The sequence below is a fragment of the Gekko japonicus genome, unplaced genomic scaffold, assembly GCF_001447785.1.
Source record: "Gekko japonicus isolate JY-2015 unplaced genomic scaffold, Gekko_japonicus_V1.1 scaffold138, whole genome shotgun sequence".
In the NCBI taxonomy this organism is placed as follows: Eukaryota; Metazoa; Chordata; class Lepidosauria; order Squamata; family Gekkonidae; genus Gekko; species Gekko japonicus.
In genome coordinates, this window is record NW_015163096.1 from 1102708 (window position 1) to 1118708 (window position 16001).

Consider the following 16001-nt stretch of genomic DNA (forward strand, 5'->3'; position numbering starts at 1 on the left):
AAGCTGTGAGCAGGTGATTTGGTTACTGCATAAATTGGTTTGCTCTGGCGCCATACTTCCTGAGCGAAGACAAGAATGTGTGAGCTGGAGGCTAGCTCACGATATCCTCCCACAGACAACTTCCTGTTCTTCCTCACATGAGCTTCTTGCCCCTCGTGAACTTCACATTTTCCATCATGTTGCTGCCCTGTGCCTGGAACAGTAGAGCCCAGTGTTGCAGTCAAGCTATTTCCCACTCTTCCTTTGGAACCTCTTCTCAAACAGCACAATCTTTCCTGAACTCCCTAAACATCCCAGTGTCCAATGGCCCCCTGACTCTCACCCCAGTCTCAATACTAATTTCTTGGTCCCTGGATGGCCTTTCTCTCCACCCTGCCCTATCTAATGTACATTAGCAGCCTCCTGTGTGGGATCCGTGTCTATGGGCTTACATACATCTGGCATTTAACATCAAACTGAAAATAATTTAGTTTCCAGCCCCTGGTAAAATAAGTTGCATTTCTATCACAAAGAACGTTAAGAAATCCAGCAGGGGAATTGTTATCACAGTACCTCAGTCTGCACCATATTAACTCTTCGAGACCGAAGCTCTCTAACACAGTTGTATATATCTACAACACCTTCTCTTTCTGCCATGTCTAGCATAATGTCAATGACAATGAAGCATCCAGTTCTGCCAGCACCAGCACTAAAATACAAAGCATAATTAGCATCAGTTGGATTTTCAGAAAATATGAATGGTAAATGTAGGACCCATTAAAAAGTACTTCCTTGTGCACCATGCAGTTAAACTTGAAGAATTAACTGCTGTGGTGATGGTCACTAGGTTTTAAAAAACAAATTCATGAATATGTCCAGAGGTCATTTCGGGGTGGATCACGGGGGAACGCAGTTCCCCCAGGTGAGGTACGGGAGGCAGGGCACATGACGAAGCCCCGCCCCTGCTTCTGGCCGCCCCGCTTCCGGCCCTCATTCAGCCAGGAGGAGGCAGGAGAAGAGGGAGGGTAAGTTGCTTCCTCCCTGCCTCTCCCCACCCCTGCCTGCCTGGGGCCAGGGAGGGCCTTTGCGGGGCTTCCTTGCACTCCTGCTGGCCTTGCAGGTCCACCGCCGGGCCCCTGATGGGGCTCGGCAGTAGAGCTGCAAGGCCGGCGGCGGCCGGGACTGTTGGGGGGTGGGGTGTGTGGCCTTATGACACACTTCCGGTGATGTCAGGGGGTGTGGCATATGCTAACAAGTTATGCTAATGAGTTCCCCTAACTCTTTTTCAACGAAACGACCCCTGGATATTTCTATCAATGGATGTTAGCCATAATGGCTGACTCTTCTCATGGTGGAATTTGAAAACACTGGTCTTTCTGAAACGGCATACTTAATAACGATCATGACAATTCTACTTACATAAAATTACTTTACAACTTGGTGCTACAGTGTTTTAATATATGCTTTAATCTTTTAAATTGTTATAGTTGTGTTGTGAGCTGCCCAGAAAATTCTGCTGTATGACTGGACAAGATAAATCCAGTGTATTCTTATTAGATTTCTAAAAACTTTAGAATTCATTTAGGATTCATCTGAGTCAAATACTTCTAGATAGTGAATATGATGGCAAAACATTAAAACCTCCTTGGTGAAAAGTCAGTTCCAATTCATTATGTTGTATTGTACTCTACTGACCAGTCTGCATGTTGCACTATGCATGCTTCCATATGGCAGCAGTGCATGTGACTGATGTAACAACAATATGCCACTTACCATGATTCACATGCAAATACTATAGCTGCCCATGTGGAATGCCATCATATAGGGCCAAACTACACATTACATTTTCCTCATGGTTCCCACCATGCTATTTTGCAGCCATATGCTACCTGGTTGGGACCATGGTTGGGGAAAGTGGGGATCCTGCCTTCTCTGGTGCTACTGAGCTGAAACAGTGCTGGGGGCACTAATTGCCTTGTGCCCCCCCAACAGGGCAAAATTTTCATGTTGGGAAGGTGACATGGGGGAAGCCCTTCCTTCTCCCACATTACAGTTCTGACCACAGTTCTGTCCTGCTGCAAATCCCCATGGTTACAACATGGCACACATAACATGTTGTTTGTTCCATAGAAGTATCCTCCACATGGCTTCTATAACATTTGCATTGGCCCTCAATCCCTTCTGCAAGATTTTGTGACATTTAGGCACATTGGAAGACAAGCTCTTAATAAGAACATTTTTGTAACCATTTTGAATTCAATAAACTGTTCAAAATTTAAAAAAAAATCACTGCAACTTTGCACCAACTGCAGTTTATCACCAGCTGTACTTGAGAAAATGACATACAAGTTATGTTGTTGGGTCCAGTTGAATGGGACAAAATTAAACTAGTGGTTTTCTCAGCTAGACAGCCTGAAGGAATCTCTTTCATGCTAGTTACCTGCAGTGTACAACCAGTGGGCCTGCATTAGGTGGGCTTTTGGACTTGACCTGCCGTACGAATCCTAAAAGTCCTGTTGCATGGTAAGGCACACCATGATCTGGCCAGCCTGTGAAGTGAAATTGTCTGATTTCTCTGATCTCATGGGCACCTCTCTGGTCATCCAACAGGGAATAAAAAAAGAACAGGGGCAGAAAAAAAACCCAGCTTCAGTCAAACATTTTAAAGAAAACAGAGCCAAACACAAGCCTTTTAAAAAATACTATCACAATTACATTATTTCCCTCTTCAATATCATCAGTCAATGAAAAGGAGGAAGACAAAAGTTGGAAAACTTGTCCTTGCCACTAGGAGGCAGTAGAGGACTAGCCACAAAAGAGTCTAGAAAGTGGGTTAACTTGCATTTCTCAAAAGACATGACAACTTTAACAGCGACATGACTAAATACATTAGAGAAACATACTGAGAAAATATATCTATGAACACTTGCCTTTTCTACCGCAAACGTTCGAATCACATATTCGGCCAGGAGCTCTGTTTCTATCAGAGTAACTTTAATGTCTTTATATATCTCTGTGTCATCCGGCCAGTATTTACAGCATTTGACCTTTTAGAAATACAAGGGAAAAAAATTAAGGTTCATATCTTTCAATCTGAAGCATTCCTTAAAACTTTGCAGTGATGCATGATCTATAGTCTGACCACACATAAAACAGTCACGCTGCCTACACTCAGCCATAGCCCATTACTTTTTAAGAACAAGTCCTGTCTTTTTCAAAGAGCAGTCTCAGAGTTAAAGATGAGAATGCTATTTGGTTTGAAATACAGAAATTGAATGAACCAAGGTCGTATTTATGCCATGCACTGCTCAGTTAAAACAGCCACTCATTTCAATCCCCCCTCTGGTTCAAGGAGAATTTGGCGGGGGGGGGGCAACAAAGAGAAATGTAAACATTCACATCCACTTGCAGTTGGTTATTTGTCTCCAAAATATCTCAGTCTTTTAAAAAAGCATGCGGTAACATGATTTCTTTCTAAGAGGAAAAAAACCATACATTTCTAAGACAGAATTAATTTCTCAGAAAAATTACTAAAAAAGTAGAAGCGGTCACATAATGTTGGTAACACATAATATATTCAGTGTGAAAAAAGTTCTGAACACAAAGTAGTGCAAAGATTTCTATTTCTGGACCTGAAACTGATGCCCTCTGTGGCTGGATAACACATTAGGCTCCTGGGCAGAGACTCAGAAACTTGGCCCCAGCATCCTATCCCAAGTCAGGAAACGCGCAGAAGAGGAATAAGGAGTAGCTACTCTCCATTTTTCAGCCTCAAGGAAATTCTATCTATATTCATAAAGAGGTACATTTGTAAATGCATACCTTATGACAGGATTATACAATTTCAAGCTGAAGACTCCATATGCATTTTATATCCATTGGGAGTAAGTGTGGTGCCCATGCTTGGAGAAGTTCCCTTTCCAGGAGTTCCCTTTCATTATGAACATGGACACAGGCAGTGCAAAAAGGCACTGCAGGGAATGGGAGGCCCATGTGCATTTACCATAACTCCATCTAGCCCTCTCATAAGCAAGCGGATCATGTTTCAGAAATATATATATACTAGGAATAAGGCTCATTGTGGAAATAAATACAATGAGATCTAGAACGAGGCTCTGGGAGATTGCCCCAGCCTTGGATACTCAGCGTCAATCTGCTGTGGCAACCTCACCTGGATATAATGACACAGAGGCCACCATTTTCTCTAGAGGAACTGATCTCTGCTACTTGAAGAGCAGTTGTAATTTTGAGGCGGGTCCCACCCCTCCTCAAACCCCACCCTCTCCAGGCTCCACCCCTCAAATCTCCAGGAATTTCCCAACCTAGAGTTGGCAACCCTATCTCCTTCCCAGCCAACAATCAACCTATCTTTATCTGCCTGTCTGACTTCAGCTTTTCATCTCCTCCCTCCTGGAGAGCAGCTGTAATTCTGATCTCCAGCCCTCACCTGGAGATTGGCAACAATGCTTCCCCAGGAGGAAATGGCTGGTTTGGAGGGTGAAATCTATGGCACTGTACCTGTCTCAGGTCCCACCCCTCCTTAAAACTCATCCTCTCTAGGCTCCAAATCTGCAGGAATTTCCCAACCTGGAGTTGGCAACCCTATCTCCTTCCTAGCCAACCATCAACCTATCTTTATCTGCTACTCTGACTTCAGCTTTCCATCTCCCCCCCCCCAGAGAGCAGTTGTAATTCTGAGTGATCTGCAGTCCTCACCTGGGGATTGACAATAATGGTTCCCCAGGAGGGAGTGGCTGGTCTGGAGGGCGGAGTCTATGACACTGTGCCTGTCTGAGGTCCCACCCCTCCTCAAACATCACCCTCTCCAGGCTCCATTCCTCACATTTCCCAACCTGGAGCTGGCAACCCTAGTCAGGACTGGCCCCAATGAGTTCCCCACAAAGCCCTATGTCTTTTTAGTGACAGAACCAAGCTTGGCTGCATAGCAACAGCCACTGAAGGAAAAGGAGCCATAGTCCCACAGGAGCCAAGCAGAAGTGTCTTCATTAGGAGAGACAGCTGTTTGGCAGTTATTCTGACAGGGAACAGTGGCTGATGTGGCAGTGGGCAGGGAAGAGGAGCGGACCCAGCACCCAGCCAATGGCACGTGATTATTCTTGAGTGGTGGTTGATGGGCCAATGGCTGATGGAGCGCACTGCACAGCCAATGGGAGAGCTGGCAATGGCCAATACGTAATGGAATACATGCATGCATACATACATACATACATACATATATTCACTTCTCTTCCCAAAGATACCTGAGGCAACATACAGCTCTGCACTGCCTTATATTTAGGATCATTTCTAAGTGGGCAAACAAATACATCTGAACTCCAGATGCAAAATACTGAAAGCACTAATAAGCACAGCCTGCAGTTCATTTTTTTCTGTCTGCTATAACAATTCCTAAAACACCCTCTGAAAGAATTTCTCAAAGCCCTGCAGTCAGGAAAACAGAAACCACAAGAAACAGATTGGAAGCTCATTGTTTATCCGTCTGTCTGTTCTGCTTGATAATCCAGGCCAATAGCATTGTTCAAATCCCTGACTTAAAGGTTCACACTGCTTGTATCCATTGTTGGGTAGCTGTTTGTAATAGCAATTTCCCCCCATAGAGAATGTGTTTCCTGTGCATTGTTCAAGAGAAACAGAACTTCCCATTATTCCCAAAGTGCAAACCATCCAGAGACCTGTTTGTGACCTTAATTTCCTCGTCTTGCCTGTTCTCTTTCGTAGGTTGCATCTGATCCACACAAACTTGTCCAGGGCACATTTAAAAAAGGAAACAGCTGCAGTATGTAACCTAAATCAGGTTTCTAACTTTAGCACAATTCCTTTAAAGATGGGCACTTGCCATGTTCCATAGCACTCCCTTTAGCTGGCTAAACAATTTAAAAAATAGATTTGACTGAGTTACTTGGCTCAGAAAAGAAACTCACAACTGCCTCTGTCTAGACACTCAGGATTACTAATATGATACTTAAAAAAAAAGTCCTTCTGCAAGTGCTCTCAGCAGATTTGGGGTGTGTACAGATGTCATCTTTTTTTGGCTGCGTACTGTGGGATTCTGTCAATATGTATCCTCAGGAAATACAGGGTCTGGCCAGTGAAAGATAAGTAGGAGAAAGACAGGAACTAGCAGTCCTCCTTTCTACAGTGGAACCCCAGCTTGTCTCCAGTTTGTTTGTAACTTACTAGCAACTTTTGTGACTTCTGGTTTCTGAAAGCCAAAACATCTTGGTATTATTAACTAGTGAAGTACACACCATTTTTCTGGGCAACAGTGCACATGGAATGAGGGCTTGTATATTTCAAAGAGCACAGGGACGTGCAGAAGACCATTGTGCATTCTGTACACGGAAACACAAACAACCTGCTGTGGGTCAGGATCAGACCACTGAAGGATTAAGAAGAGCTTCTGTCCTTGCTGTAGCAATGGGCCCACTCCCCGGTGCAGTGCTTTACTTTTCCACACAGGAGTAAATCACAACCGTAAAGGAAAAAGGAAAAGTCCAGTGACACCTTTAAGACCAGCAAAATTTTATTCAAGGTATAAGCTTTTGTGTGCAAGCACACTTCTTCAGATACAGATTCAGATAAAGGTGTGAGTGCACACAAAAGCTTATACCTTGAATAAAATTTTGTTAGCCTTAAAGGTGCCACCAGACTCAAACTTAGTTCTGCTGCTTCAGACCAACACGGCTACCCACCTGAATCTACTTCAAGGATACCAGTCAGGGATGGGGTAAAGTCTACTTTTCAATGATCCCAACAATTCCTGTTTTCACACCTGAATCTCTATTTTCTATCCTCAGTTCTATTTCTTGGTCACACTAGATTGTGATGGAAGCTTGGGAAATGAATTATCTATATATAGAAGTCCTGTACGTTTTCCTCGCAACAAACCTATGAGACACTGACTGGACTCAGAAACCAATTTGCTCCAAGTCCTCCAGTGAACATTATGGCTGAGTTGGGAGTTGAATCCAGGGATGCCATATCCAAAACCAGCAATACACTACTGCATTGCTGGCCTCAAACATTTGGCTTTTGTGTCCATGTGCTAAGATTAAAAACATTCCTTCTGTAAACAGTTGTACAGCTATGCTATGCTCTGAACTTATTCTACTGCATTTTGTGTCTGTAACTGGATGTCTTTTATTATTTAAATTTTATGCACAAACTTGGCAGAACTAGATTGTGATAAGTAAATGTCAGTAAACATTGATTTCACTGTACCCTCTTAGAGTGATGAAAAGCAACTTAATATAAATTGATACTGACATGAACAGGTAGTCTAGGTAAGAAAAATAATGGTTTGAAAGCCATTATGAGTTTCACATCAATATGTATAGAATGTGCTCTTGTTAATGATGTGTAATACATTTATTTACAGCTATTCTAAAGTTGACACCAGCCTGAGCATGGAACGACTAAAAAAACAGCACAAGCTCGGAAAACATGACAAGAGCTGGCCCATAGAATTGCCAAGAGTTGGACACAAGTGAATGGTTAACAACAGCAACAACAAATTCTAAACAATATCTAAATCTATATAACTATATAACACACACACTGACCTCAATGGCTCAGGCTTGTCAGATCTTAGAAGCTAAGCAGGACTAGCCCTGTTTAGTATTTGGACGGGAGACCATAAAGGAAGCAATATATGGCAAATTTATAGCATGTTCTGATACCGTCTTCAAAGTTTTCCACAAGTGTGTTAACATAAATCAGTTTTGAATGGGGTTATGAACTATGACTGTGAAAACCTTTGGGAAACTGATTTTTTAAAATTCAAATTAACAGTAACATTATTCACTCAGTCTTAAAAGTTAAATTCTGACACAACTGTAAGATTCTCTACTGACACAGTTGTGATAGGGTTCAGAGACCATGCCAAACATATCACATTACATTCAAATCACAGATAAATGAGTAGATAAGATTAAAAAGTTTTAGACTATGACATATCCCCACACCAGTGTGGTGTGATCATTAAAGTTTGGACTATCTTGTGCCATCTTGATTCCTAAAATCAAGCAAGTCTCAGAACTCCAATATAAGTGCCTAGCATAAAGTTTGCTCACGACACTCAGCAGACTAACTGGACTATAGTTAGAAGGAGATGATTTATCCCTTTTTTTATATATTAGGATGATAATGGCCAAAGCCCAATCACTAGGTATTTGTGTTATTTGGTGTCATGTAAAAAATATGGCCAGAATCAGGATCCACCATTCAGTATTACTTTTAAGCAATTCTGGAGGGATCAAATCGCTTCCTGAGGCCTTCCCTAAATTCAGTTTTAATTTCTGTTATCATATCTTGAGATTCATTTTTATGAAAGGGGGCTCACATATTCCTTATGTGATCAAAGTATTCCAAGGCCAGGTGATTCCTCAACTCATATATGGGTCACTGTCCCAGTCATGACCAGGAGCTCCTGGGCCCAGCGGGAGACAGAGGGAACTCGCTCGCCAGCCAGCTAACCGTACTCACCCGGAGGACCAGGGAAAGGGGTGAGGAGCCTGGAGGAGGGCTGAACGCACGAGAGGCAGCCGTGGAGAAGACCAGAGACAGCAGTGAAGTCGGAGGCAGCAGTGAGGGGCCCCCGAGGGAGCAGCAGAAGGTACAGAGCCAGGGCGCAGCTCGGGGGCGGACCCAAGCTCTACTGCATGGAAGCCAGCTGAAGGGGTCGCGAGGAACCAGGGACAAGCGGCGGCAGCAGGCGCAGAGGCTGCGGCATGGACGGCATGCCGAGGCTGGACTGCAAAGCCGGGAGGGTGGGTGGAATCACCAGCCTTGGCGTCAAACCCTTTACCGGGGGGAGGAGCCAGAGAGGGGAGGGAGCAGGAGGCTGAGGGGGTAATAAAAACGGGAGACGAGCTGGCTGATGAGGAGGAACTGGGCTGGCTACAGCTGTGAAAGGCAGAGAGAGAGACAGAAGCACACGGGTGGAGAAAGAACGGGAGCCGGACGGTGGGAACAGCGAATGCCAGAACATCCCAAGGGGGTAAGAGGGTGACACAACCCTCTGCACACCCTGTCATCTGAGGCCACATCTCTCCGGTAGAAGGACCCTCCTCGGCTCGAGCTCTTCCTCTCTGCAGCTCCCCCCTTTTTGTCGTGCAGGGAAGCCCTACAAGAGGTAAACCCTGACTACGCGTCCCTTGTTGTCGGGGCAGCATGGCGACCGGTGGCCCACCCTCACAGGGGCGGCGTGAGCGTGACAGTCACATATTATTTTGATGGATTGACTCATATATGACACACAATCTAAACTTCTTAGATCCATATTTGGGGTCCCATATGATCTTCTTGAAGTTAGGGACTTTGAGCATAAGGTTGGTATCAAGCTAAATGCTTTTGGCTTAAACTTTAACCCTTCTGGAATAACTTTATTAATTTTTTCAGATAATTTCTGTTCATGCTTCTGAGGAGAAAATACATTGCTATGGGTCTACTCTCCTGGCCCTATGCCATCTTGGATTTATGGGAGCCAAAGATATAATGAAACAGCAAATCTGGGATACAGCCCTTCAGTAGACATTGCACAGGCAAAGTCTTATCTAGTAGTAGGGAACCATGATTAAAAAGTTGCTCCAGTACACTATGTCTATGTTTTAGAATTCCTTATACACTAAAGAGCTTTTATTTCGACCTGCTTTAATGCATTACCATCAGCTTTTTTGGAAGGGAGATATACACACATCCTTAGTTCTCAATGTGTTTGCTCCTGCCAACTGAACATAGTTGAAACAGTTGATCATGTGTTACTGTATTATCTTTTGTATAGAGACATTTGGTTTCTATACATACATATTTTCCTCATCTTCACGGATTGTTCTAAAGAAATCACCTTTAAGGTGGTCAGATTTTTTGCCTCAGCATGTTCAACGAAGGAGCAGCTGATTAAGTTGTTTTTTATTATGTCTGCAGTACTGAAATCAACCTACCATTATGTGGCTTCAACATATTATTGTATGTACATGTGCTGATGATTCTGTCTGTGTGTCAATCTTGGCTGATCTACGATTGTAACAATAATATTGACTGATTCCTAAAATCAACTAAGAGTACTCACCTTAGTGTTACTTGTGAACATGATATGTGTTTATAGAAATTGGGTGTTTTTTATTGCATCCAACTGCTCTTCCACTGGCAGAAACAGATCTTTCCTCACTTCTCTGTTCCCCTAACAGCCCTTTTTGGCTCCTGAAAAGGCATGACTGGGGAAAGAGGGATCCTTAGAGTCAAAAAAGGGAGATATACACACATCCTTAGGTCTCAATGTGTTTGCTCCTGCCAACTGAACATAGTTGAAACAGTTGATCATGTGTTACTGTATTATCTTTTGTATAGAGACATTTGGTTTCTATACATAATTCTGAACTTAGCAAATTTTCCAAGCAGACCTGATTAATTTTATATTTTCCTCATCTTCACAGATTGTTCTAAAGAAATCACCTTTAAGGTGGTCAGATTTTTTGCCTCAGCATGTTCAACGAAGGAGCAGCTGATTAAGTTGTTTTTTATTATGTCTGCAGTACTGAAATCAACCTACCATTATGTGGCTTCAACATATTATTGTATGTACATGTGCTGATGATTCTGTCTGTGTGTCAATCTTGGCTGATCTACGATTGTAACAATAATATTGACTGATTCCTAAAATCAACTAAGAGTACTCACCTTAGTGTTACTTGTGAACATGATATGTGTTTATAGAAATTGGGTGTTTTTTATTGCATCCAACTGCTCTTCCACTGGCAGAAACAGATCTTTCCTCACTTCTCTGTTCCCCTATCAGCCCTTTTTGGCTCCTGAAAAGGCATGACTGGGGAAAGAGGGATCCTTAGAGTCAAAAGGTCATATGGGTTCAGGGAAAAGTGGAACTGGGCAAGGGAAAAAGGACAGGTACCCATATTATGCCTGGTTTCCCCTGTGTGTGTGTGTGTTAAGTGCCATCAAGTTGCTTCCGATTTATGGTAAGCCTATGAAATTAATGACCTCTAAAATGTCCTACTGTTAAAAGCCTTGCTCAGGTCTTGTAAGCTGAGGGCAGTGGATTGAGACAATCGATCTCATGTTGGGTCTTTTTCTTTTCCCGTTGCCTTCAACTTTACCTAGTGTAAATGAAATGCTTAATTTGCATATTGGGAGGAGTGTGTGACTGGAAAAAATCAATCAGGGGAGGGGGTTGGAGCAAAGGGAGGCCTAGTCATTTGTCTCTCCAAGGACTGGATTGCTGAAAGGCCTCAGATGAAGAAACTTTTGTCTGGTGTGGGCCCTCCCTTGATGCCCAGCACTTCTTCTGGAGGAGGTGAGCCCCCAAACATATCTGACTTTGAACTGATGCTGATTCCTTCTCTCAGATGGTAAGGAGAGAGGCCCTGAGAACTTCCCATCCTACTGGAGACCTGCTACTGAGGGACTGTGACTGGACCAACTCCCACAAGAGAACAGTACTTCTGGAACACTGACTACTGGACCTTTGGTTTGGGAAGGGAAAGGAGTTTGGGGGTGGGAAGTACAATACCCTGTGTGCAGAACTGTATTTTCCTTGTTGTAATAAATAGTTGCTTTGTTTAAGCCAAGGTGTGTGAGTGGGAGGGGGGCTTTAAGAAAGGAGGACCTAAGCCTTGCCCTTATTTCCAACACCTGGGTTACATTACTGTCTTTTCCAGTGAGTCTTGTCTTCTCATAATGTGACCAAAGTAGGATAGCCTCAATTTAATCATCTCAGCTTCCAGAGTGAGTTCAGACTTGATTTGATCTGGGACTCACATATTTGTTTTTTCAGCAGTCCACAGGATATGTAAAACCCTCCTTTAAGACCACATTTTAAATGAATCAACCTGTCAGCTTTCTTCACGGTCCAACTTTCACACCCATACACAGTAATGGGAAATGTAGTGGTGGTGGAAAGTGCCATCAACTCATGGCTGACTTATGGCAACCCCGTGGGTTTTCAAGGCAAAAGATGATTGGTGGACATTTGCCATTGCCTGTCTCATGAATCATCTTGGTCATCAGTGACACATCCTCGCATTTAAGGATCCTTTCTGGCTCCTTCACAGCTGCCCTTTCCAGTCTCAATCGTCTTCTGATTTCTTGATTTTGGTTGATGATTGAGCCAAGGATTGAGCCAACGAAAAGAAAATCTTGACCTATTTCAATCTTCTCATCATCAACCATAAAATTGTGTAATTCCTCAGTAGTCATTACTTTTGTCTTCTTGATGTTCAGCCAGTAATCATCTGCATATCTCAATTGGTTAATATTCCACCAATTTTCACTCCACCTTCATCTAAATTTAATCCAATTTTCCTTATATGTTCTGCATGTAGATTGAACAGACAGGGAAATAAAATATATCCTTGTCTGAAACCTTTGCCAATTGGAAACCATTCTGTTTCTCAATATTCTGTCCTAACAATAGCCTCTTGTCTAAAGTATACATTGCATATCAAAACAATCAGATGTTGTGGCACACCCACCCATAGCTTTTAATGATTGACACCGTCAAAAACTTTGCTGTAATCCAAAAAACAGAAGCTGATTTTCTTGTGAAATTCTCTCAGTGCTCTAGTAACCAAAATAAATTAGCAATATGAACCTAGTGCCTTTTCCTTTTCTGAATCTAGCTTAAATATCTGCCATTTCTTGTTTCATATATGGTAGCAGTCTTTGTTATAAGGTTTTGAACATCACTTTACTTGCATGAGAAATTAATGCAATGATCTGATAGTTTCTGCAGTCTTTGAAGTCTCCTTTTCAAAAAAAAATTAAGAATGTAGATTGAGCGTTTTGACTCTGTGGGTCATTGTTTTGTTTTCCATATTTGTTGGCATATTCTTGTTAAGATTTTGAGAGACTCCATTTCTGTTGCTTGGAATAGCCACAGTTTGGTGTAGTGGTTAAGTGCGCGGACTCTAATCTGGAAGAACCAGGTTTGATTTCCCCACTCCTCCACTTGCAGCTGCTAGATGACCTTGGGCAAGCCATAGTTCTGATAAGAGCTGTCCTTGAAAAAGAGCAGTTTCTGTCAGAGTTCTCTCAGCCCCGCCTACCTCACAGGGTGTTTGTTGTGGGGAGGGGAAGGGAGAGGAGTTTGTAAGCCGGTCTGAGACTCCTTTGGGTAGTGAAGGGCGGGGTATAAATCCAAACTCTTCTTCTTCTATTTATATCCCAGATTTTCCCTACTAGGTTTTCCCTACTAGGCTTAAAAGCAGTTTAGGGGGAAGGGCCAGTTTCTTTGGGACAAATGCACAGATGGGAAGAGTTAATATTCACCCTTCCAAGTACCACAACTGTAACCCAACCCAGGCTTCAAGTTACTTTTTGAGGCTAAAGTACACATAATTCAGTTATATATACTTGATATCAAGCATAGTTTGGCCATTAGGAAAGATGTCAGGAAATATCTTCAAAACTGTGAGTGTAGCTGGGCAATTGAATAAGTCAACTGTGAACCTTCACAAGGTCTGTATAATCCAGTGACTCTATAGGGACCTGAATTATAGGACAAGTCATCAGATAAAAAATTCCTTAAGGATGGGAGGCACCAACTTGCTTTGAAGCCCAATTGTTCTGCCATGGAAGCTGTCTGGGAGACCTTTGGCCAGTCACAAACTCTCAGCCTAGCCTATGTTGCAGGGTTATTCTGAAGATAAAACGGAGGAGAGGAGAATGTTGTAAGCTGCTTTGGGTCCCCATTGGGGACAAAAGTGGGGTATAAACAGACAAACAAAGCCTTTTGGCACTTTTAGGAACCATAACCAAGTTTTAAAGAAAAAGTAATCTGGGAAGTATTTGGGCTTGTTGAGTTGTCAGGAAACTCATAAATTTGAAATAATGCTGAAAATACTACCCTACTGACTGCTCTTCTTTTTCTCACTGACTCAGACATAGAAATCACCTTTCCGGTACTACATTAGCACTACAGTGCTGGCACTCCAACTTCGCATAACAGGACAGAGTGCTATCTGTGATCTGCCTCATGTGTGCATTCGCCAAGTTACATGAAAAAAGCAATGCAGAAGCCCATACCCACAAGCAGTGTTCCCTCTAAGCTGTGGAGTCTTGTAAGCAAAAATTCTACCTTGTGAGCTACTGGCATTAAAGTTGTGAGCAAGTGATTTGGCTACTGCATCAATTAGTTTGCTCGGGAGCCCTCCTTCCTGAGCTAAGACAAAAAAATCTGTGAGCTGGAGGCTAAAAAACTGAGCTAGCTCACACCAACTCAGCTTAGAGGGAACACTGCCCACAAGTAATCTGAGTTTCTAATCATGTGTGCTGAAGCTGGAAAAAACCTACACTATCCTATTCAAACAAAAAGGTGACCGCATGTTGCATTATCTCCCTATACAAAACTGAATTATCCAAGAGGGCTTGGTTATAGAACTGCACTGTACAAAATGGTTCACAAACAGACTTGGATAAATAATTAGGGACTGTGGTCTATACTGCTGTGTACAGCTAAGTAAGATCCTATCGTGTAATTTTTGTACTGCTTAATGTGTCATGTCAATACTTATGGTCTGCTTCAGTTCTTTCTGGTGGTTCCAGGCTGCTACAATTCTAATATACTGTTCACTGAACGTCTCATGTTGTTGATCGTACTGACTCACTAAGTGTAATCCACCTTGAGACTCTCTGAGACAGCTGGACTAGAAATAATGCAAATGGATAAAAATAAATAAATAAATTTAAGCATAGTTGGGTTGTCAAAATTGTAATGACTGAAAAGGGCTATTTTCATGTGTTTTTAAGACACATGCTTTGAAGCAGTTAGTACGCATGAGTAAGTATAGCATTTTATACTTTACAGCTGAAAGTGATATCAGTATATGAACTGGCACCTAAATTAAACTTCTGTCTGTAATAGAGTATTTTGAATTGCTTACTGGTTATCTATAGCAGGTGATATTGATAGCTTGTATGAGGTCATTGCTTGGACATTTTTACACATTCTTATTTTAATTTAGAATTAAACTCACTGAGGATGTTAAAGCCAGCACAACGTTCATACAGACAAACTCATTTTTAACCAATGGATTTATAGCTGTTCAAACTGTAGTAGTAGATGTATGTTGATTAAAAATATGAAATATAAATACATTTTGATTCATATACTCCGCTATATTCTCAACATGGGGAGTCAAATGTGACTACGGTTAAACACATGGGTTAAAGGTTACATGTGAGATTAGTAACTGGATCTACTGATATATTTTAAACTTTAAAAAACTGCCAGAGGGACAGTGGGCCAGAGTCATTGCACTGTGGGAGCTGTTTTGCTAGTAGCAATCACCCCTCACCTGTTATATTAAAGGTAAAGGTAAAGGTTCCCTTGCTCAAAAATCAGAGGTCAGTCTACCCCGATAAAAAATAATAGCCCTTTCATAGGTTTAAAGGTAAAGGTTCCCTTGCTCGAAAGCCAGTCGAATCCGACTCTAGGGTTGAGGTGCTCATCTCCATTTCAAAGCCGATGAGCCAGCGCTGTCCGAAGACATTTCCGTGGTCATTTGGCCGGCATGCCTAAACATCAAGGTGCACGGAACGCTGTTACCTTCCCACTGAAGTGATACCTATTTATCTATTTGCAATTTCTTGCTTTCGAACTGCTAGGTTGGCAGGAGCTGGAACTAGAGACGGGAGCTCACTCCGTCATGCAGCACTCAGGTCTCGAACTGCTGAACTACTGACCTTCCACAGCCTGCAGTTCAGCGTCTTAACCACTTGAGCCACCGCAGCTCCTGTTATATTACCTTCGAACAAAACACAATATTAATGGTCTCTGGAAATATGACACAAAGCACTGAGGCGTAAACTGAAGGATCAGAAACTTACAATGGTTTTCCCCCAAATGACCTTCTACTCTTTATTGGATAAAAGGGTTGGAACATTTTCCCTATGAGGAAAGGTTAAAGCACTTAGGGCTCTTTAGCTTGGAGAAACTATGACTGAGGGGTGACATGATCGAGGTTTATAAGATTATGCATGGGATAGAG

The 16001-nt window shown here is 42.5% G+C and overlaps 1 protein-coding gene across 1 annotated transcript in view; it reads right to left on the minus strand.

Annotated features, from left to right (window-relative positions):
* PTPRM (protein tyrosine phosphatase, receptor type M) overlaps positions 1–16001 on the minus strand; it is a 509160-nt gene that overhangs the window by 21114 nt on the left and 472045 nt on the right. Inside the window, exons 24-26 of the mRNA XM_015406598.1 lie at positions 2910–3026; positions 2420–2574; positions 553–688 (exon numbers count right to left, since the gene is read on the minus strand). Coding sequence (XP_015262084.1) covers positions 553–688; positions 2420–2574; positions 2910–3026 — 408 coding nt within the window. The remainder of the gene's footprint in view (positions 1–552; positions 689–2419; positions 2575–2909; positions 3027–16001) is intronic.